General features: G+C 35.4%; 2 protein-coding genes across 2 annotated transcripts in view; one reads left to right on the forward strand and one right to left on the reverse strand.

Moving 5' to 3' along the window:
• LOC109851433 lies at positions 509-5,785 on the reverse strand. The gene is made up of 3 exons (XM_020421565.1): positions 5,603-5,785; positions 4,003-4,604; positions 509-1,035 (listed from the first exon to the last, which is right to left on the reverse strand). The coding sequence occupies exons 2-3, from the start codon at positions 4,551-4,553 to the stop codon at positions 966-968; spliced, it is 621 nt and encodes a 206-aa protein (XP_020277154.1). The 5' UTR covers positions 4,554-4,604; positions 5,603-5,785; the 3' UTR covers positions 509-965.
• The window catches only part of LOC109822347, a 5,224-nt gene continuing 858 nt past the window's right edge, over positions 20,951-25,316 (forward strand). The window contains exons 1-2 of the mRNA XM_020388534.1: positions 20,951-21,222; positions 22,469-22,549. Of these exons, the coding sequence (XP_020244123.1) occupies positions 21,064-21,222; positions 22,469-22,549 (240 nt within the window). The 5' untranslated portion in view covers positions 20,951-21,063. The remainder of the gene's footprint in view (positions 21,223-22,468; positions 22,550-25,316) is intronic.

The raw sequence follows: 25,316 nt of genomic DNA on the forward strand, positions 1-25,316 counted from the left end.
GTTAGATTTAGATTGTATCATAACCGTCTACTAAATAATTAACGATTGAGATTAAAAGTAGTAGTCTCTCCACTATTTTTTTTGTAGTGGAGAGGATCCAAATCCGTCCTATACTCCCCTTGATGAGCCCCTTGTGAAAGAAGTCGATTGAGCCAAAGCTTGAACTTTTCACCCTAAACCTGGAGTTGCAAAATCAATCCTCAACCAAATAGCTCTCTTTCTAATATAAATTATATTCTACGCAAAGGAGGCTGAGGTCCCACAAGATTAAACACAATAATTTTTGCCTGAAGTAGGCAATTTCGTCACGAGTATAATCCGTAGTAGCTTTTTATGTGCTGGAGATATACAATCGGAGATCTTTACGTAAACTTTTAACCTGCACGTCTCCATCTCAAAGCTTTGGATAAACAACTAAGAATGCGCTCAATAATTTGAGGTCAATTTTGCCTATACTTCATTGCGTAAACCTCAGAATGTTACGGATTTTGAACAAGAAGGGAGTCCATTATCAAAACAATATCTATATGAGATGCACAGTGAAGAAAATCACATACTGAAGTAATACATTGTACTGTGGTATGCGAAAAACAAATGAGAAAAAATTACAAAACCAAAGCAAGAAGATTGATACAACACTCAAAAAATATATATAGGGATAAACCAAGAAGCTGACACTGACAAAATTGGAAGCCTCGAAACAGACAGCAAGTAAGATTGATACACAGCCTGCAACAGATAGAAACCGGAAAATTTTCAAAGAAAGCTAGGAATAGTATCTCGCTCTCCATAACTGCAACCAGTCTGGTAAATGTATTGACACCCAAAGAAAGGCAAATAAGAAGCGTGATAGAACTCTGTGTAGAACCCGGATGAGAGCGCCAAAGGCAATCCTTCAGTTGCGAGAGAACATAAGTCAACTGATACACCAACATGCACGCTTGATCCATTCCTGTGACAGAAATCTATTGAATCACACACTGACATCTTCTAGCCCCCTCATGTTCGAATTCTTCATCTGATGCACCCAACTCACTGTAGTGTAATAAAATTATTTCTTTATATTAGAAATTAATATCAAAATAATCAGGTACAATCCATAGTAAAAAGAAATGGAAAAAAAATGACAAGTACACACTGATAACAAGTTTGATAAAAGCATGTATTCTCTCCCTTGTAATACAGAAACATTCAGACCTTCTGCAGCAGTAAAGAAGCTCTTTCAAGTGCTCAGGTTGATAACCTCCAACAACATTTCTCATTTATGAAGTTTTCTAGTAAAGTTGGCCAATTTGATTAACCGAATAAAGAAAAGGGACCATTTTATCTCTATTTCTATATCTAATTCAACCAGATAAAAGCTTTCACCTTTTGTCATTCATATGGCGTGTTGCTCGGTTTTCAACTGGAAACATATATTGTTTACTAGCATGTCAATGGCATGTGTTGAGTCATTCGACGCGATTAGTCTGTGTCATTAGCAAGGAGCTTAAGTCAAGAAAAGTGATAAAAGGTATCATGGAGAGGAGGCTTGGATTTACAAAAGAACTGTACCACAGTTGGATATGGGACAAGTAATTACAAAGTTCTGGTTACTATCTTTTTCCCCAACAGTGGTTGCAAGTAGATTGTGAACCATAGTCAGAACTAACTGGTAAGATATGATGTAAAATAATATCACATAGAGTGTACTTGCCTTATATAATCACCATCATCTCCAACCCTTTCCCCACCAAGAAAGGGTCAGCTACACAGAGGAAGGTTAGGTTGCATGGGATAGACCAAATTTTGGATTCGGATCAAATCAAAACAGTGCGTCTTTGCAATCCCATTCCAATAACTTGTACAATCGTTAGGAGTCAAACGAAAGAAAATAGGATCAAACAACAGTGTCAAGTCCATTTTTTTAAAACCTGATGAATTTTGTTCGAAGCTTCTGGAAACAACAAAAATCTCATTCTTCTCTTCCTCTCTTTCTCATGTGCCCTAAACAGATTTCCTCTCTCACCTAGTGAATTAAATGTGTCTGTTCTTTTTGTCAAATTTCTTCTTTGAACTCATTTTTGTAACAGTAGCTTTTAGAACTTGGAAGACCTCAGTCACAATGGCTCTCTTTATAAGTAGCCTGTACACGCTAATTTACTACTGATGCTCTTGCACTGTCATTTGGGTAAAGGAAAATATTGGTAGCCATCTGAGCAAGTTTTCCACTTTTGACAAATTAAAATAAATGGCAACGAACACAAACTTTAATACTCTGCCTCTCTTCTTTTGTGTTTTTGACTATTTTCTAGGATGTGTTCTCCCCTTTACCTAAGGATATTGCCATGAGTTAGCAGGCACGAGCAAGTATCGGACGAGAAAAGACACGAAGAGATGGATGAAGGCTTTGGGAAGGGAGAGAGAAGAATTTTTTTCTTTTTCTTGTGGAGATATGAACAGCAGTTCATTTCTATTTTGTTTCTTTTCTTCTGTGGTTGTGGCTGGTCCATCCTGATGAATTTCAAAACTGTGACGGGATTATATGTTTTCAGCAAGGTTAAGAGAGGCATACGGTACAAATGCCATCTGCATGCTACAGGACTTGTTCTATTTAAGTGTGACCCAATTACATGCAACCAAATCCATGAATGATTTGACTAAATTTTACAACCAGCGATCTACCTCATCAACCCAATAAAGTGATGCTAAAACTCCGGAAAAAAGAGAAAAGCTGAGCAGAAGACAAGGACTTCTGATATATTATAAACTACTAATTGGCAGATAGAGATCTATATTATAATTCCACTTTAACATCATGCAACTGGATGGAGTTTCAAATTTTCTCCTAGTGCAGAAGAAGAAAATTTGCATCCAGGGAGGAAGCTCCAAATTTGCCCCAAATTATAATTGCATTTGGTTAAATTTAGCTACCTCGCCCAGCATCGATATTTAAATAATATGACTATACTGGATCTTCAGTTCATTCAGAGATGAAAAGAATCCCTTAGATCACAACTATAAGTGATGCGTCATCTTCCAAAAGCATCTAGGATCTGGTTTACCTTAGGAAAGCGCTGGAAATCACACTTTTGATGCACAAGTTATGTGTGATTAAGGAGGTTGATATTTCTGCCAGACAAAAACAGCAGCAACAGCAAAAACAACAATAAAAGAAATGAAACATTGGCCAAAAATATGTTCCGGGAATATGCTCAACATAGTTCCCGGCTTATCCACAGATTCATAAGCTAAAGTACGCCTAATCACTTCTTGTCATCTAGACTCCTTAAACCGCATAACTAAAGGATAGGTATGTCAACCAGTAATGTAGTCTCAAAGATTCGTTGGATGCACATCCTGATTCTCTAATGCTTGCTTAATGCTAGGCATTAGTCTTGAGAATATTCCTCTCTTGCCAATGTTTGCTTGGTAATTAAACTATTTCAAACAGGTTGAACAGGTTCAGAAGTGGTCATGACACATGAAGCATAGTTAATCACTCAGAGATCCTTCTCAACGATAGTTCTGCTCTACATGGCAAACTCACTTTGATGAGAAAGCCTAAAGTAATGAAGATGATGAGACCGACAATCAGTAAAGAACGATGCTCGTATCTAAAAGATAAGCCATAAGACAAACATATGCTTTTAATGAATAAATTGATAATGTTACCAAACATACTCTATAAACATACATTGGATTATATTTCAGCTTACCCCAGCAAATGAATTTAAACCAGATGCCTAAAACCAAATGATAGGTAGAAATATTGGCATAGTGTACAAACTACAAATCTTAGGGTATAACAAACTACTTAACTTTACCATCTCTCATAGAGGAGCATGGTCAACATCAAAGAGTATCTAAGATTGTAAATTATAAATGGATATCTCTATCCATTTTCCCCCCTAAAATCAAGTAAGATCTAAATTCATTTTTAGAGTGGTGTAATGTACGTTAGTTCTGAAAAGTACTTATGAATTAAAAATCTAAATTCATTTTTAGACCAGTGTAACGTACCTTGGTTCAAATTCCCTTATCTCAGCAAGCTCTTTACCATGTGCATCTGTCCAGTGAATTTTTCTCCTATCGGTACAAGATACGTTGTTTTCCGCCTCTTGCAAAGAATTATCTCTATCCTCACCATTCTCAACTACTAATGAGCAATTTACAGACGACGACTTCTTTAGGCTACTCTTGAGGAACATCTTCACATCGCTCTCATCAGCAGAGTCGCTATTTCTAACCTTATCTCTGTCAGAAGAATCCGATGACCCTGGTGAAGTTTCAGACTTTTGAACAGAACCCAATTTCGAATCTGAAAGTCCATCGGATCCTCTCGACTTGCAACCGAAGCAAATGAAGGAAGTGCATCCACATGAGGGTTGCTTTTTCTTGGAGACTGGCTGTTTTGATCCAACTCCTTGCTCTACCAACTGGTATTGATTCCATGGTGAAACTCTAATGGGTTTTTCTTCGTTTCTTTGGCCCAAGAGTAAAAGGGCAAGCCCTTTGCTATACCCTGATGCAGAAGAAGAGAAGAATCCTCCTCCTTCCACAGCAAACAGCATTGTTGCAGCTCAACCACGCGTCATAAAGAAAATGCCTTCTGCCCTTTTCATCTGGATTAAGAATGCAGACCATTTCCCAGTCAAATTAGCACATTTAGAGAGTTAAAGTGCACACATTTAAATTTAAAGATGCATAATTCATGAATAATTGAAAGAATCGACAGATGACCCATTTAGCTTAGACTTCATTGGCAAATATCTGAGATATACAACTAAGTTATTTGCACAGTTGCATCCTAACTTTAAGCAATGATTTTTTTAATTCATTAAAGGTATGATGTACTCTCAGGAATTGATCTTCTTTCTTGTACTAGAAAAAATTGATGCTACTAAGCTCTGATTATAAAACATCATAAAGATTGCAACTAGCAGACTAAGTTTTATATAAACAAAAGTATAAGCCCCATTAGTTCTTAATTAACATAAAGATTGCAACTAGCAGACTAAGTTTTATATAAACAAAAGTATAAGCCCCATTAGTTCTTAATTAAATTAGTTAAATCAGAAAACAGACTAAGTTTTATATAAACAAAAGTATAAGCCCCATTAGTTCTTAATTAAATTAGTTAAATCAGAAAATATGGCAACTTTCAATTAACATTACGCTTCATAATTAACAAAAAAAAATTGTCAAAGAATATGCCAACATTGTTAGAAGGAGATCCATTAATTTATTAATATATCAAAGTGAGAGAAAAAATGAGGAAGTATCAAATTTCCCAAATTGTAGCTAATTAAATAACCTAAACTATCAAAAAATGATATCGCCAAAAGAATTCAGATCCCCAAATCCTGATTCCAACTAATAAGCTAAAAGAGCCATTGGAAGGGATTAAAACCCTAAATCACAGAAATCCCCTCACAAGATGTAAAACTATAGACAGCGACCTCATTAACAAACTGAAACCTAGATCTCAGAATAATTCAAGAAAATAAAATAAAAATAAATTGCACGCTAAACAAAATACAGATTTTCACTAAGTAAAACCTAAGCAAATTTTAGAAAAATAAACAAATAAATAGATAAGAATCGAGAAGAGATCAGGGACCTGAAAGAAATTTCGGGATCCCACGAGGACTAATCCGAAAACTTAACCATCAACCGCCAGCGCAGTAAGCGTCGAGATCCCGCGGAGGAATTGCGGCGTCGATCGGCGAGGAGCTGGGCTTTGACTTCGGCAGACTCCGGTCAATTCAAAGAGGCCTAAAAAAGTACTGGAACCAATTTTGTTTTCTTTTAAAATTAAAAGAAAATAAAATAAGGCCGCGCCTATTCCAAAGAGTTTTTATCGCCGTACAGGTGTGCTTGGAGATTCGTGTGGAGCGAGATCTTACGGGGTGGGTCAGGTGTCAGGCCGCTTTAGGGAGCCAGGCTGTTTCATTGTGGGCTTTTTTGGTGCGTTATTATGAACAGTGTTAGCTGTTGGGCACAGGGAAACTGAGTTTAGGGTCGATATATTCAAATTCATAAGGGCCCTTTCGCTTTTATGCAATGTGATGGTGCATTATTGAATGCGTCTTTTTCTAGATGGTGCTTTTTTTTTTTAATGGTTGAAGAAACACGATTGAAAACATTAAAAATGACATATTTTATCTCGATGATATAGTCGTTATGATCTTTTAAAATTTTTTTTACTAAAACATATGTCACTAGTTGGAGTAATTTGACAAATGAGATAGGCCTCATTTACTGGGAACATTATTCATCTCTCATCTATATCTATATATATACTACTTTAAAAAGAAGATTTGAGTGTTAATTTTTTTTTTCCCTCTTAAATTTTAATAAATTTTAACTATACTATTACCTCTAATTAATCTTTCATTAAATAAGTATAATATTTTATTAATTATATACCTCCTCATCCTCCTAAATAATTATAATTATCAATAATATTATAACTATTAATTATTTAAAAATACTAAAATAATATAATTTATAAAATAAGTAATACATAATTATTATATAATAACCAGTTAAATTATTATAATAATTATTTACAAATTATAATAAAAATTAAAATAATAGTAAAATAGAACAATATATTACTATATACTATTAAGAATTATACTATAATTAAATGAGCAATAAAATAAATAGAATAAATTTTAAATCACATAAATAGTGTAACAATTTTAATAATATTAGGTAAATTACGAATTACACTATTTTTAAATAAAATAAATAAATAATTTAATATTAATTTTAGAGTATTTTCTTAAAGATTATTACATGATACTGAATAATCTATACTTGGCAATGATTGAAAACTAACCTTTTTATAAAAAAAATTATTTAATATTAATAATAGTACTATTAATTGTTAATGATAGTTTAATAAAATTTTATGAAATATTTAAAGTACTAAATTATTTAAGAGCATAGTTAAAAAATCAAATTAGATAAATATTTTAATAGTATACAATATAATTATTTTAATAGTATAATTTAAACTAAGAATTATAATATTAAATAAGGTAAACTACAGTAAGCCCTCATGAACTTTCAGCATTTTGCAATAAATGAACCTTATGAACTTATAAAATCATACTAAACCTGTAACAACTTTGTAGAAAGCCCCCAATGTCTTTTAGATAAATTACACCAAACCCCCAATAACTTTCAAAATGTCTTTTATGCCATTTTTGGCTATTTTCTGGTTCTAATTCATAGGGGTTATTTGTAAAATTTAGAAATTTGTTAAAGATCTTCTTTGAAACATGAAAGTCATTAGGGTTTTAGTGTAATTCTGAAAGTTCATATAGGCTAAAAGTTTATAAGGTTTAGTATAATTTATCCTATTAAATAATTATAATGAGAAGTAACTATTGCAATATGTTATGGGTATCAAGTGTAACTATCTAGGGAATATTAGGAAAAAACCTAGCAATATTAATACAGCTTAGTTAATTTAGAGTCAAGTTAACAACTTTTAAGTTAGAGTGACATATTTAAGAGAACTTATAGAATTTACAGTTTTATTTAAGAACAATTTTAGACTTGGAGACTTATTTAAAAAGGATTAACACTAGGTGATCATTATAAGAAAAACATTACTACACAATAATAATTAATTCATGCATTTATTTTTAAGCCATATTATAATACAATTTTATTTAATAACAAGTAATTTTACTATTCAAAAAAAAATTCAAAACTTAAAATATGTAAATTCAGTGAAAAGCACGTTCATTATATTAGTTCTATTAAAAATATTTTTCATCTACTTTATCTTATAAAGTGTTGTTCTAAAACGATTGTGTCAGAATTCCACGGGTGTAGTATTAATAAATAATAAGCAACCTCAGTTCCTCTCGCTCCTTTTCTTTCTTCTCTAAACTTACAAAAAAAATTACCTTGCTATGTTTTCTATGCATTATACGAGTAACAAACTAATACATAAGTATAATCGGGACAAAAAGAAGAATGAAATATGAAGTAGATTAAACAGAAAATTGATATTTAAAATGTCTGCTTAATATTCCTGTACAAACTTATTGTCCAATACTAGGAACTGTTTACTCACACACTCACATCAATATGTAAAATAATATTTTCAAATGGATATCCCAACTAATTTAGATTAGGTAAAGAAATCATCTTTATGCCACTTTCTCTACATGTAAACTTCAGCCAAAATATCAATTTAGCCTATAAAGTGACACACTCTGACCAATAAAGTCTAAAAAGTAACGTCGGCGACAATAATAACTATAAATTGACACAATTAACCACTTAAACCTACTCCAGTCGCCGGAATTTTGATTTGTGCAAGAAAACTATGAAACTTTGCATATATATCCCTCATATCTCTCACACTTACAAAGTTATTCTCAAAATTAAAATATTTGCATAAAAACCTACTCTCTCTTCTTCTTTTTTTCAACCTCTCTCTCCCAACTATCCTCACTTTCCACCTCTACTTCCTCCACTCCCTTCTCCACTTTTTAAGTTAGTGTTTGAGGGGAGAGAGGAGAGAAAGGAAAAGAGAGAAGGGAAAGTAGGAGAAGACAGAGATGAGAGAATAGAGAGAGGGTAAGAGGAGGAACAAGGGTGGAGGAGGGAGAGGAGGAGGTGAATGTGAGAATTTTAGGAAGGAGGAAAGAGGAGAGGGAGTAAGAAATGAGAGAAAAATAGGATGAAGCAGATGGTGGAGATAGGGAGGGAAGGAGGGGGGAAGGGAGGGACGAAGGGAGAATTTTGGTAAGGAAAAAATGAGGGAGGAAGTATTTTGGGAAGGAGGAAAGTGGAGATAATAAGATAGAGGAGAGAAGAGGAGGATGAAGGAGATGATGGTGGGAGAGAGAGATGGGGAGAGAGAGGGAGAGAGAGAGAGAGAGAGAGAGAGAGAGAGAGGAGGATGAAGGAGATGATGGTGGGAGAGAGAGAGGGGGAGAGAGAGGGAGAGAGAGAGAGAGAGAGAGAGAGAGAGAGAGTTGGATGAAGGAGATGAAGATGGAAGAGAGAGATGGGGGGGAGAGGGGGAGAGAGAGAGAGAAGCTCAACTCACACAGGATTTGCGATAGCTATCACTCTGTTAATTTGTTGTAACAATATTTGTTAACTAGTTGTAACAATCATATTATGATGCTTTGATCATGGAACACCAGATGTAATCACTCAAAAAGTTTGGATTGTGAAGCACTGCTAAAGGAGTAGACCATACTTCGTTTGTCTCTAGCCATGTTCTTTATATTGACAGCATTACCTTTTTATTTTGTCCTGTGTAATTTATATGTTTATAACAACTAATATTTTAGTCCGCACGCAAGCATGATCATGCCTCACTGATTCAATATCTCTTTTTACAAAAAGATTCTTAAAGACTCATATTCATATTCCAATGGCTAACTTATAATAGTATCATTATCCTATTCAAAGTTATAAACACGAATTTACACCAATTAATAAATTTCTTAAAACTAATCCTATATTGTTCAACTTTCTTATATTAAGAACATATTTAATGTAATCATAAACATCTTACTGTTTTGACAGTATTACTATAAAACTAATCCTATATTGTTCAACTATCTTATATTAAGAACATATTGTTCAACTTTCTTAAAACTAATCCTATATTGTTCAACTTTCTTATATTAAGAACATATTTAATGTAATCATAAACATCTTACCGTTTTGACAATATTACTATAAATTGTAAGAAATTGTAATCTAAATAAATATAGAGCACGCAACGGAGGTAAATTAAATTAAAAGATAAATCTAGCCATTGTTGTCTAGATAGATCTGTAACTCAGAAAATTAGATCGAAAATAGAGATAACCTGAGTATATACATAAGAGATAACCTGAGTATATACATAAACAAATAACAACAGTTAGATCACCGTTAGAATAAATAAAATAAAGAAAAGAGAGAATTTTTAGCCTATGCCACCGAAAAGCCTAAATCTGATGAAGAAACTATGCCCGTATTTATGGGCTAGGCTAGGACCCTTCTGCTATAATTAGAATTCTTAAAAGATAAAACTTCTTAAAACTATCTAGATATGATCTTATCTAAATCCACTATAACTCCTTATAAGATAACAATTTAAATACCATAACAAAGTATCTTAATTTGTATCGAGTAGGTCCAAACTTTATATGGATACAACATAAATTTCATAACAGATTTATTATGATAACAATGAGTAGTGTTGACTTAAAAATTAAAGTAAGAAGATAAATGTGAAGGACAAAGAGGGAGGAACTCACCTGTCGTGGGCTTCCAAGGGAGAAATAAAAGAAAGAATTGATTAGAGGGGAACAACCTCTATAAACTTGATAAATACTTAAAAGCACCTGAATTTAATCAGGTATCTGACAATCGTGACACATTGTATACCACATTAATATTTACTTCACAGCAAAGTAAATTAGGGTCTCGAACAATTTTGACCTTGAAGGAAATCGTGCTATGTCTACATGCATAATACACAGCGGAAGACATGTATGTACAAAAATACTAAGCATGTAGAGAGCATGAAATATTCATATGGATCGTCTAATTAAATCTAACATGATCCTTATTATTAAGTGAGCATACAAGAGTTAGAAAGTCATACTTTCGTAGCGTGATTCGATGGAAGATCGAATAACCCCTAGCTCTTGCTCCTTGTAGTAGAAAATCTCCTTGTAGTGGATCTCCAAGTCTTCAAGTGAGCTTGATAAAATGGGAGTCTTCTTAAGACACAAGGCAAGATATCCACCCCGGGGTTCTTAAAACCTACTACTTCCTCTTACTCAAAAGATTGCTAAAGTTTAGTAAGAGGAGAGCTCTCTTTTATTCTCTTATGGAAAAAAACACTTAGCCAATTTTCCATTAACCTTTCCATAAGAAAAAGAGCTCATATTTATAGAGTGAAATGTGTTCATGATATGAATGACTCATCCTATGAGTCATGCAATGAATCATCAAAAAATAATGATTAATCAAGTGAGTCATGCAATGAATCATCTTATGAATCATTACATTTCAAAACCATGTGCTAATAAACCATGTGCTCAAACCATACCACTAAGTGACTCATCTCATGACTCATTATACATGGTATGTGTATTTCATAAATGAGAATACCAAATTATTATCACTAATACAATATTTCATAAATACGGTATATAGTATTATTCCAATCTTTAACTAATTAGTCACTATATGACCAAATAAATCAAGAGTTGACCAAAAGTCAACTGTTGACCAAAAAGTCAACTAGTTGACTAAAAGTTAACTTTATGGGAAAAATACTGGAATTCATTTCCTAAGCACATAGCATTCCGATTTTACCGATATACATAACCGTTTATGTGTATCCGGAAGAAATCATATATGCGTATCAATCATACGCATCACTCCATAAATTGTGTTTCATAGGATTCAAGTACGCGCTTGGTGTGACTCTAGGGCCCAACTTAAAAAACTCGGTAGTGGATCATATCCATAAGTACAACAGAGGTGCTAGCTACACATGAAGACCACCCGGGTATAAGTTGTGATAAAGGTCTGCAAGATGCTTATCCAATTTTATCAGGACCACTCAATGATAATACCGTACAGTCCGGTCTCTTCGTCAAACCATGTCAAACTATTGAGCCTAGGGTATGGCAAACTGTCAAACCCTAATAGCTTGATTAGTGTTTATTGATATTAAACTCATAACCAATAAGATCAAACTGACACTCAGTTTATCTTTATTCACCTTGGCCAAGGATTTCCAGGTTATAGTTATATCAAATAATCTTATGACATCAACCCCTATACTGGGAGAGACGAATCCCTTCTTGGCATCTCAATATCTACTTATGTCTCGGGATGTACCCAACAAGAACCGTTATGCACAATTCAATAAGAACTGTGGTTAGGTAAAAGTCTAAATACATCTTTACTGACATATAAGATATTGCACTCATGCCTCAGGTCAAGAGACTACTATGTACTATATCACTTGAGAACTTCTATTTGACAGTTAAGTATATTACCAACTAGATGTTCTCGGCGAGTCGTTCAGTTAACTCATTCACTAATGAGTCACCTGTATACTGTATCTTGATGTCTCACATCAATGATCTAAGAGATTGATCATCTCCTTTAAAAGGAGAAATAAAGCATACACTAGTCTAAACCAAAGTGATGATGTCCTATCTCAACACTTCATCAACTAGGAACATTTTAGAATATACGTTACCGACTAATCAGATCTCTTCATTACGATCACTATCCGAAATGTCTGATAGTCTAGTATTTATTCTAAGGACATTATCTGTATATTTAGAACATCAGATAAATCTGACCAAAATAGCATACTATCATTTTGAACAAGGATGTTATATACATATAGGTCCTGTTACAATATACAATAATTGCCTGCAGGGCACCTATATCTAACAGACCTATCATATATTTCTCATAAAAACTAATCAATCTATCTTAATACATATCTCAATTGTCTCTGTTGCGCCCAACGGAAGCGTGCACAATCCAACTGACGAGTAGGTAAATAATGCAAGAAGAACACCATGAGCACAATTCACAATGAAAATGACCAAAACCAATCACAAACACAGAGAATTTATGTGGTTCAACAAATTTCCTACGTCCGCGGGGAGAGGACGATGAGATATCACTATATGGAAAAGAAAAACAATGGGTTATAACTTTCTCAAACACTCAAAATAACCCTAACCAAAAGATCTCACTCTCTCACAATAATATCTCTCTCAAAGTGCTTAAAACAACATATTTTTTTTTGTTAAATCCCTCTCTCTAAACCCTAGAAAACGTGTTTCTATTTATATCAAACTCAAATCCAAAACAGGTTGGGAAATTAATTCAGCCCGCATCCGCTATCAATCAACTGATGCCTCTTATCGGTCAACCGATAGGTCTCCATCAGTTGACCAATAAGAGTGCATCGGTCGACTGACCAGAGAACATCCTGTAGCTATGTTTTCAGGCGATTTTCAACAATTCTCCACATCGGCTAAGTGTTCCTAAAACTGAGCTGACACTAACATAAGCATCAATATGTCGTCTCTCTAAATCCGGCTGTACCAATGTGGTTACCTACGTACCCCCTCTCCCAAGGGATCAAGCCGCTCGTAGTTCCTCCAAATGGCCTCGATAGGCCTCAACAATCACGAATTTGCAACAAGCTTCTACAATGAGCGAATTTGTTGCTAGAGATCACCTTCGTGAGCATACCTGCTGGATTGTCTTTTGTGTAGATTTTCACAAGCTCCATATCCCCATCTTCAAGAACATTCCGAATGAAGTGATAATGAATGTCAATGTGCTTCGTCCTTGCATAGAAAACTTGATTCTTCGTCAAATAGATAGCACCCATGCTATCACAATGAATAGTGACAGATTGCTACGAAACACCAAGATCTTCCTAAAGTCCTTGAAGTCAAATTGCCTCCTTTACATCCTCTGTAATCGCCATGTACTCTGCCTCTATCATCAACAAAGCCACTGTAGACTGCAAGGTGCATCTCCAACACACCGACGCACGGGTCAAAGTGAACACATATCTATTTATCGACCGGTGCTTATCCAAATCTCCAGCATAGTCTGAATCGATGTAACCAATACACAACTGCCCACCACTAGTGTCCCGTTCAAACACACAAACCAATGTTGAGAGCACCTCGAATGTATCTCAAAATCTACCTCACGGCGTCTCAATGACCCGGATCCGGGTCATGCATGTATCGTGAAACCATGCTAACTGTCTGTGATAAATCCGGCCTCGTACATACCATGATGTACATTAAGCTTCACACTACGCTCACATAAGGAGTCTTCGACATTAACTCTCTATCTTCAACTGACTTAGGTGAAAGATCTGTTGAAAGCTTCAAATAGGCTCCCAAACGTACACTGACTGGTTTTGTCTCCATGCTGACATTAAATCGCTGTAACACATTCTTCAAATAAGTCATTCGTGTCAAACAAATTATGTCCTTATTTCTATCTATGCGGATCTCCATCCGCAAAATACGCTTTGCTTCACCCAAATCCTTCATCTCAAACTCATTCGAAAGCTGTATCTTCAATTCATCTATGGCTGATCTAGAAACAACCAACATGTCATTGATATAAAGCAACAAATAAATATACGCACCTCCATGCAACTTATGATAGTACACGCAATGATCAAACTAGCTCCTAATGTACGACTTGTCGATCATAAACCCATCGAATCACCTATATCATTGTCTTGGAGATTGCTTCAACCCGTATAACGACTTTTTCTATCTACACACTAACTTTTCGTTCCCTGCAGCTCGAAACCCCAATGGCTAGGTCATATAAATTTCTTCATCAAGATCACCATGAAGAAAAGTTATTTTCACATCCAACTGATCCAATTTCAATCCATACTGTGCCACCAAAGCTAGTAAGATATGAATCGAAGAATTCTTTACCACAGGAGAGAAGACCTCATTGTAGTCAATTCCTTCTTCCTGTGCATAACCATTCGCTACCAATCTAGCTTTGAACCTCACTAGAGTGTCCTGAATATGACCCTCCTTCTTGGTATACACACATTTGCAACTAATTGCTTTTCGTCCCTTTGGAAGCTCGTTGCTTTTCGCCCCTTTGGAAGCTCGACAAGCTCCCATGTGTCATTCTTCTGAAGAGACTACATCTCTTCCCGCATAGCTTTCTGCCACATATCAGCCTCTGAATTCTGTTCAGCCTCTCTAAAGGTAGTAGGAATCATCTCATCGATACTCTCCATCGAAAGTGCATAAACAACCATTGTATATGTATACCTCGCTGGCAACAATATGTCTTTCCTGGGTCTCCAAACTATAATAGAATCCTAAACCTGAACCGTCGGTCCCTGATCCTGCTCTGCTTTACCTGTATCTTCCAAATCATTATTGTGCTCCTCTGACGTCACCTCAATCGATACTCTAATAGATATGGTCCCATCTGGATACTGTGGAGCTGCATCAGTCTCCACCATCTGTGATGTCTCCTTTGTCGGGGTGCTCTCCACCTGATGAGAGATAGAAGACTTCAAGAGCGAAGCCTCATCAAATGTGACGTATTTGCTCAGCACAATCTCCTTCTCAACTGTATCCCAAAGCTTGTATCCTTTCACACCACGCTTTAATCCCACAAATATGGTCTTTCTAGCTCGAGGTTTTAACTTATCGGTTTTAACATGATAAAATGCAGAACATCTAAAAACCTTAAGCTGATCATAATTGTGTACTGGTTCTCCCGACCATATCTCCGTAGGAGTTTTTCCCTCTATCGTAGATGAAGACAGCCTATTAATGAGGTGGCTCGCATACGTAAGTGCTTCAGCCTAAAAGATCTTCTCTAAAACATTCTACGATAACAAACATTGGACCTTCTCTAGTAAAGATCGATTCAACCTCTCCGTCACTCCATTATGCTATAGTGTATGACTAACTATGAAGTGTCTCAATATAGCTGATGAGTACTCTCCACTATTATCGGATCTCAACATCTTGATCTTTTTCCATGTCTGCAATTCTAATCTTCTCTTCCACTCTACAAATATCTCTAGAACTTTAATCTTCTGCCTCATGGTGTATACCCAACAACGCTTAGAATAGTCATCTATAAATGTGACGAACCAATATCGATCACCAAATGATGTCGTCTTGGTGGAACCCTAAACATCCGTGTGCATATAATCCAAGATGTCGGTTGTCCTATGAATGACTGTCCTAAACTTTACTTTAGTCTTCTTGCCAAGAATACATTGCTCATAGAATTCAGCTTTCTCACTCTTGGCTCTCTTTAATAATCCCTACTTGCATAGTACCTACAGTGATTTTCCCCCAGCGTGCCCAAGTCTGAAGTGCCAAAGTCTACTAGCATCCGCCTCTGAAATTGCTGAAGCTACCTGGCCAATCTCGGTACTTCCCTTCAAATAATAAATATTTCTATCGCGAACTGCTTTCATTACAACCAATGATCCCTTAGTAACTTTAGCTACATCATTCTTGAAAGTTACCCTAAATCCATTTGACGCCAAAAGCTCTAACAGAAATAAGATTCTTCTTCAGCTGAGAAATAAATCTTACTTCATTTAGTTCTCTCACAACTCCATCGTGCATCCGAATCCAGACAGTATCTATCCCACAAATGCCACTAGACTAATTATTTCCCATGACCACCACACCTCCATCAAGTTTCTCAAAAGATGCAAACCAATCTCTTCGAGGAATCACATGATAAGTAGCACCAGAATCTAGCATTCAATCTGATGCTTCTGCATGGTTAATCTCTGGAGTAATCAATAGAGAAAACCATGAATCGTCGGAATCGTTACCACTCTTAGCAACATTCACCTCACTGGCCTTCGGGCCCTTCTTCTTGCTATTCTCCTTCTCTCTGAGCTTCGTGCAATCTCTCTTCCAATGTCCTTGTTCTCTGCAGAAAGCACACTAGTTCTTCGCAATCTGGTAATGGCCTCTTGACTTTGAGCTGTCTCGATTATCACCTCTCGGATAGGGACTCCTTCCTCTGGTCGACAAGGCTTCTCCTAAAGTGCTAGCTCTGAAAGATCCTTCCTCCTTAAATCAAAGTTCGTCAATACATTAGTCACTTTACTATAGGTGATAGAAGATCTACCATTTAACAATGTGAGCATAAATGTATCAAAATCCTCATCTGGTAATGAGACTAATAAAAGGATCACCTTGTACTCATCTGATAACTTCTCATCTATATTCGCCAAGTTCGATAATAACTTTGTGTAGTTGTTCACATGATCTGCAAGTGAAGTACCCCTGGACATCTAGAATCTAAATAATCATTGCAGCAAGTGCAACAGATTCTCAACACTCTTCGTAATATACTTGTTGTTAAGAATCTCCTACATCTTCATCGCAGACGTCACGCCAATCACATCATACTTCAACTCTTGTTCTAAACAAGATCTGATTACCCTACAAGCATTTCAATTTATCTTATCCCATATCACCTTATAATATTTTGGTGGCCTCTCATGAGTCATAATCGTCTCTTCCAAGTTTTAAGCATTCAATGCATCCTGCACATTACTCATCCACAACCCAAAGTTGATTTTATCGTCATACTTCACAACACTAATCTTTGTATTCTGAAGTGCAACCTGAACTGTACTCGACGCAGCCTTGCTACTTTCACCACTTTCTCCAGCCATTGCTTACTAACTCCAGATTATAGAGGAAAGCTTTGAACTTGATAGATTTGTGAAATTACCCAACTTGAACCCTAGATAGGATTCCAAAACGACCTCTCAACCACACGAGAAAGGCGAGATCTTCAATGGCAACTCTGCAATGTATCTCCACCGAAACCTAGATCTCCATGATCCAAGCTTCCAACACTGAGTTTTTCTCCACCCAAATCAAACCCTAGATCTGAAATCCGTCTCTGATACCACTTGTTGCGCCCGACGGAAGCGTGCACAATCCAACGACGAGTAGGTAAACAATGCAAGAAGAACACCACGAGGACAATTCACAATGAGAATGACCAAAACCAATCACAAACACAGAGAATTTACGTGATTCGGCAAATTGCTACTTCCATGGGGAGATTTTACTATATGGAGGAGAAAAACAATGGGTTACAACTCTCTCAAACACTCAAAATAACCCTAACAAAAGATCTCACTCTCTCACAATAATCTTCCTCTCAAAGTGCTTAAAACAACCTCTTTTCTCTGTTAAATCTCTCTCTCTCTCTCTCTCTCTCTCTCTCTAAACCCTAGAAAACGTGTTTCTATTTATATCAAACTCAAATCCAAAACAGGCTGGGAAATCAATTCAGCCCGTATCCGCTATCAGTCGACCGACGCACTCTTATCGGTCGACCGATAAGAGTGCATTGGTCGACTAACCAGAGAACATCCTGCTGCGTTTTCATGCGATTTTCAACAGTCTCAAGTTAACTTAATAAACAAAAAAACACTTACTATTTGCAAGAAACACAAATCATCATTAGCTTATATATCTAACATATGCTTATGCTACTACAATTATTCATGAACTAAAAAAAATCATGGAAAATTAAATATATTTTGTGGCAAAATAAATAGAATAGAAATGAAAAGAAAATATTTCTAGACATTATTTAGCTCTGTACAATATGCAAATAACATGCAAATATCTAACATAGTCAAAATTTTGTATTCGTTGCTAATAAAAGGAAAGTAAATATTTCTTTAGAGTATGCGTCCCAGTAAAATATGCAAATAACAAATAAATACTAATCTTATCAAGAATCCTGCAAAGTTAAGAAGAGGCTTAATAACCTCTCGCCACGTCCATTACCATAAGACTTAAGTTCCACCCAAAAAAAAAAAGACTTAGGTTCAACTGTTCAAGTCACAGTTTGAGTGTATTAAAATGCAAATAACTCCAAAAGATAAACGATGACAAATACAAACTAACAAATATCAGAGCATCAAACACAATTGCCTACTAATTAAAAATAGTCACATTGCTCCTATTGTAAAATTCTCTACACCATACAGAATTAGCACCGTCTCTTTCTTTGGAATAATTATCAACTAAACGAATATAAAATCAAATTTAAATCATAAATAAGAAAATTAATAATCCCTGCATCTTCCGAGCATTTTTGAGTTTGGACAATAAAAAAATTTCAGAATCTGATACGAATATTTGAGAATAAATTAAACAATAAAAAATTCAGAATCTGATACGAATATTTGAGAACAAATTCAGAATCTGATACGAATAATTTGAAAATTTGACCAAATCAACCTTATACAAAATCAAAACTTAAACATGCCCAAGCATAATTCCTTTCAATTCAAAGATCTCTCATCGTCTCACGAAGGATGTCTTTAGTGCGACGTTGGGAGATTGAAGCATCGTGAGGGATGTGCTTGTTGAATTTTATATCTGGTTGGTTCATATTTTTTCAAGATTATAGCTCGTGAATAAAAAGACGAGTCAATAACAACATTATAGCTCGTGAATAAATCAATTGAATAAATAAATAAAATTTCATGTTTGAAATCATACCCCTACGGGGCAAATTTTGAAAACAGACCTCTTTCAAAAATATTTCTAAAAAAAGACCCGTTTTGAAAATATTCGCAAAAAACAACCTAGTTTCAGACCTGACGCTGAAACTGAGTCGTTTTTTGCGAAAAAAGTTCCCAAACTTCACGGGAGTTGAACTCCCGTGAAGTTTTTTACATAACAAAACTTCACGGGAGTTCAACTCTCGTGAAGTTTGAGAACTTTTTTTTTCAAAAACCGACCCAGTTTCAGTCATGAGGCTAAAACTAGGTCGTTTTTTAAAAATAAAGTGGAAACGGGTCTTTTTTTGGGAATATTTTTACAAAGGGATCTGTTTTCAAAATTTCTCCTACCCCTACGGTATTAGGAACCAAGTCGATGAGATATGTTCATATATTTGAAGAATATTGATTCCTGAAATCTCGTAGACGGTTTTTAAAATATTTATTAAAATAAAAACAGATACCAAAATTATATTTTCCCTCTCATTTTCAAAATTTAAAAGGTCTAGAAATTTTGGTAAATGTAAATTAGGGTTTCAAATATTTCAATATGATTAGCCGGCAATAATCATCAATTAATCTGATACTAAAGATTATTTGCATTTGGTAAAAAAGTCAAGTGCCAACAATTTAGGAAGCAGAGAACGATTAAGATTTCTTGTCCACGTGTCCCACGTGTCATGTAATTAGGGGGTGTTTGGTTCAATTTCTAGAAATTAGAGGAAATGTTTTCCACCTAAAATATGATTTCCTTGTATTTCTTAAAAAAATTATAGGAAAAGTTTTGAGAAATCAAAAAGTACCAATTTTCTTGTTTTTTGTACTTTGCTTGTTTGGTTCAAAACAAGAAAATAGCTCATAACTTTATAGAAAATAACAAGATTTGGTAGGTTTTTAATTAAATATGGTATGTGTCAGATTTCTGGTGATTTCCTCTCATTTTGAGAGGAAATTGCTTTTTGTAAAATTTGGTAGGTTTTGATATTTTATAGAAAATATTTCTGTAAATTTTTTGTTGAACCAAACACAATTTACAGAAATATCTGGAAAACTTTTAATTATAAATTTACCATTTTCAGATGTTTTGAGAAAAGTTTTCTCAAAAAGTGTGCAACCAAACAGCCCCTTAGCAAATAAAAAAGCTAACATGGCAAGCTCATGGAATGTTAAACTCAAAACATTTGGAAATGAGTTGTGACGTAATTCACTCTATCAATCAATAATGTTCAAGAAAAATAAACATTGATTTAATAACACAACCGTTCCTTCTCCATTGTAAAGGCGTATTTTCGGCCCCGTAAATCAAGTGAAAATTAAAAATGGAGCCAATGCTTTCCAAGTAGAAAACCAAGGATTAAAAAATTTTCTTACCTTTTTCTGTAAACTTTTTGCCCTGAAAAACTAAAAATAAAATAAAAAGCACTTGAGTTGGTAACTAATATTAGATATAGTATTTTTATTCCCACTCTTCATTTTTCCTATGATATTTTCCCGCGAAACCCTCTTAATAAAATAGTGTCAAGCGATCAACAAGCTACACTGTTAGGACTTTCATTGGGAAGTGATGTCGCGAGATACTCCAAAGTTCGGACGTGATCAGTAGAACAAAAGAATTGAGAGGGCTTCTTAAAGTTTAAGGGAGTTTTATGAAATTTAGTTTAAATATCTCATCATAAACTTCGGAATGGTTTAATAGAGTCACATTGATCTGATGCAAAAGCAGTCCTTGCTCTCCTTGCTCTATGGGCCTAGCCACCAACAGGCCCATGACGGCGCCAACGGGCCTCACACTATCACTCGCGGATCCGAATCCTCGTGGGTGTAATGCCCGCATCATACAACCCAAATTCATCTGGAAACTCCAGCGGTTACCCGATGTCAGCAATATAATCTTCGCCCTCTCTCTCTCTCTCTCTCTCGCGTAAAGTTCTAGGGTTTCGAATTGAATCGATCCTTTGATTTCGATCGAGATTCAAATGGGAAGGAAGAGGAAATCAGAGGCATCGAGGCTCGACGAGATCGATCGAAGCATGCATTCGACCTTCTGCAGCGCTGCGAACTCCCTCTCGCAGCTCTACACGCAGGCCATGAACCAGCAGAAGATCTCTTTTCAGGCCGGAGAGCGCCATGGATTGGTCAGTTCCCTCCTTTCTCCTCTTCTTATGCTTAAAGTTCGAATCTTGTTGTATTTTTTTCGGTGATTTTATAATTTCCATTATGTTGTTAAGCTTGATGTTTGGTTTGCTTATGGCTATGTGCTTACTTATTCTGATGAATGAACGTGTTTTGGATCAGTTAATGGGTTGGAATTTTCGCGAGTGAGGAATTTCGAGGAAATTTGGGGGTGCTGCTTTTAACGGAGTTTAATTTATTAGTATTGTATTATATAGGGAAAACCAAAAGAAGAATCACTGAGTGATTTTTTTTTTTAACTCTGAGTTATGCCATGCAATATTCAAAAGATAATCACTTGAAATTGTCAAAACGGAGAACTTCCATTTGTTGAAGATCAACACCATTCTTCTTCAGATTGATAGGAGAGAAATCAAATCAACTAGAAAAAGATAATAAAGAATTGAATTGTTGGCTAGATTAATTTCTTTATTGAAGGTGGTTTTAGCCCGATAATGGAAACTGTATTACATCAGGCTCATCTTTTTATCTCAGTAAGGCCTTTCTACTGTAGCGGTTTACATTCTCTTTAGTTAAAGGATTTACACCAGATGAAAATGTAGCAACTACCTATGGTGATTTCTCGGTGGAGCCCGTGGAGGGAATGTGACGACAGCGATATTCCTGAAAACTCAATAGTCAGTATTAGATTGAGACGTTTTGTTAACATCTCCAGGATATAACGTATCTTAGATTCTTAGATTAATAATCAAATTGCCAAATCAATTTAGAAATTTTTGCTGTTGGATTGCACAAGATTTTGTCTCAATTTAATTTTAATTGAAAAATGGAAAACATAAGAAGGTATTTGGTTATTTTAGAAATTTTGGTTTTTCATCTATTGATGCTAATAATTTGTGGAAAACATAAGAAGGTATTTGGTTATTTTAGAAATTTTGGTTTTTCATCTATTGATGCTAATAATTTGATAATATTTATCTGAAACCGCTAAAACTGTTAGAAATTTTGGTTTTTCATCTATTGATGCTAATAATTTGATAATATTTATCTGAAACCGCTAAAACTGTCTTTAAAGTCCCTCTGCCAATACTAAATTGTGATTGTAAACCATCATCAATAAATTTAATTCCAGGATTCCATTTTTGTAGTTTTTTTGGGAATGTTCGCTATAATGCATCTCTTAGTAATGTATATTGAACTGCTATAACAAGCTTAATACATGCTGAAAGAAGCTCTGTATTTCTGCAGGAAAAAGTATACCAATGGATATTGAGACAGCATGAGGCAGGGTCAAGGGTGGCAGCCGCTGATATTGTCAATCACATTCAGGTACGACCTAGCTGATCATCTTAAACTTTGTGTTTTTGTGACTTGAGTTTTCCATTTCACTGCTCTTTATTTATTATTGCAATCTTTGCATATGGGCTAAATGTACATCTATTCAGAAGAAATATACGGTTAGTGAAGGTTATGCCCTTTCAAATATGAATAAAAACCATACATATGGGCTAAATGTACATCTATTCAGAAGAAATATACGGTTAGTTCTCATATCTAAATTTTCGACAATTTTTTTGGCCAATACCTCTCATCTTTGTTGGTACTTGCTGCATTTTCACCTGGTGTGAATGTTATTAAATGTCTTAGTTCCCAAAAAATTCCTACTTTTTCGCATCTTTTCGTCCCTTGTCTGTCTCCTTTCTACACCCCACTCTCGACCACCATCATTGCACTGTCAGCATTGAATCCAGTGCCACCCCATTATGCCGTGACTGCATTTGCTTCCCCATACACTGCCTGCTGCCACTGCTGTTCCCAAAGCCATGACCATCACTAACTTTAAGTTGTAATCCTAATGTTGCACAATCACCACCATCATCTTCACCTAAACCATTATTGCCACCTCTACTATCTCTACCGCCTCTGCTACACACCATCACTACCTCTACTATTGCTGAACAAATACATTTTACTCTGGAAAAGACCTATGTTAAGAAGAGTCACAATTCTGATAATCTTTTGATGGACCCAATCACGATTGTGTAAAATGGCCATATTATATACTAAATGGTATAACCGTATAATGCAGCATTACACAAACTTTGATGCTTGGGAATTAGGTTCCTGGTAATCTGATGTTAGATGGGACTGTAATGCATCATGCATACAAAATGCATCTAAAGATCTTTGGTGGATTGCTATTCCATTTATCTTTCACTACCATTTTTACAGAACTTGTAGGTTGATTAACTTGCCAAATAATTGGCTTGCACCTTTTCCTATTGCCATTGTCTAGAGGCGGAGCTTCCAACAGGAGGAATAATTTTCTACCCAAGCATGACCAATAGAATTTCGGTTCTTCCAATTAGATTTTTATTAGGTTTTTTTTAAACCCTTGGTTCCCATTGACCTCTTCACTACAAATTATCCGGAGCAGCATGGGGCCTTAAATCACTTGAGCAACAAGGTACATGTCATGCTTCCTCACAACAAATATACTTTCACAGAAAAGGTTGTTTCCCACTGTTATTGATGGTCACGATCCAATATTTAACTCTGCCTAATACTTAAGATCTCCTTTACTCTTGAGCTACATTTTTTCAATTATGTGAAAGGTTTTCTCGTTTTTTCCTTTTTTCTTTCTCCTTTCTTCCAATTACGTGAATGAGGTTTGCCTCCCCAACTCAACCTAACATTGGATGTGTGTAGAGGGTTACTCCAATGGACTGAATATTCCTAATGTGGATATGCATAAGGCTGGTCTCTGGATAATCCCTATGAGCTGAAGGGTATCAGAACCGGCATTTTTAAGGGAGGAATCATTGCAAACTCTATATCAAGCTTGTTCGGACATGAGCAATTTCCGAATGGCTAACCTCTTGGGAAGCTCGTAGCTCTAGTCATTATAAATGATAATAAAGCTTATATTCAACTGAAAGCATGCATAACTAAGTGCCACATGGAACACTATATGGAATAAACTGTCACACCGTATAAATGATATGATGGGAGCGATCTCATGAATTAGTGGGAGCCTCCTTTAGACTCCATGAGGATTGTCCCTAGAATCCACATTTACTGATGAAGTCTTAGTTTATCGAGAATGTCATATGCTAAAAAGAGATCGGATGGAAAACCCAAACGGACGGTGATACCCCCAAATTTAGTCCTACATTGGATATTGATTGAGTGATTGAATAGTTTAAATGATAGGTCATGAGAGCCAAATGTAACATTGACTAGTTAATTTTTTGACAGTGGATTGAGCCAAACCATGTGTTGCATTCCGTGGGTCCCATAACTTACATCGCACCAACGGGCTCGCAGGCCCGGGGCGTGACCTATTGGATAGTCCCCCATCGGATCTAGCCGGTCTCCCTAAATTGATTGAATAGTCGTTCAGTATGTGGATTGAGATACAGTTTGTACAATAATTCCTATGAAGTTAAGAATTTACCATACCTGAAATTTTTAAGAGCAATCAATAAAAAGTTTATAGTTACATGTACTCAAGCTAGGGTAATTTTAGGAGTAGTGGCCTTCTAAGAAAGATGATTGCTCCAAGCGTCACTATTTTCTTTTTGTACAATGGAGACACTGTTTGTATAAAAACTCCAATGAATTCAAGAATTTATCATACCTAATAGTTTTTAAGAGATAAATCATAAAAAGTTTATAGTTACCCGCCCTCAAGCTAAGTAATTTTGGGGTTTTACACAAGTATATCATGAGTAAATGTTTTCGTTAAGATACAATGCATGACGGCAATCAGCTTAAGTTGTCATGTGTGAAGTGGCTGACATGTTTTGGATGACGCCTATTATTATATATCTTGTGTGTTAACTTGATGGACTTTGTGTTTATTAGACATAAATAATGTTTGTTTAGACCTTTTATCCCACACCTTGACGCCGTTAACAATGATTTCAAATAGTTCACAGTATTTTTCTATAGTTTGGAAGGTCATTACAGTTTTATCTGACAAAAAGACTTTGGGGCACAAATTGTCGGCTATACTTTATTTATCGTTTATGTTAGCTTTGTGGACTTTGTGTTTAATAGATATAAAAAACGATTGTTTAGACCTTTTATCCCA

This window comes from Asparagus officinalis, chromosome 8 (genome assembly GCF_001876935.1).
Source record: "Asparagus officinalis chromosome 8, Aspof.V1, whole genome shotgun sequence".
Taxonomy (NCBI): domain Eukaryota; kingdom Viridiplantae; phylum Streptophyta; class Magnoliopsida; order Asparagales; family Asparagaceae; genus Asparagus; species Asparagus officinalis.

Coding starts and splice junctions, on each gene's coding strand:
- LOC109851433 (XM_020421565.1), bottom strand. CDS start 4,553: ATGCTGTTTGCTGTGGAAGGAGGAGGATTCTTCTCTTCTTCTGCATCA. Junction 1,036..4,002: donor ATAAGGGAATTTGAACCAAG/GTACGTTACACT, acceptor ATTACACTACAG/TGAGTTGGGTGCATCAGATG.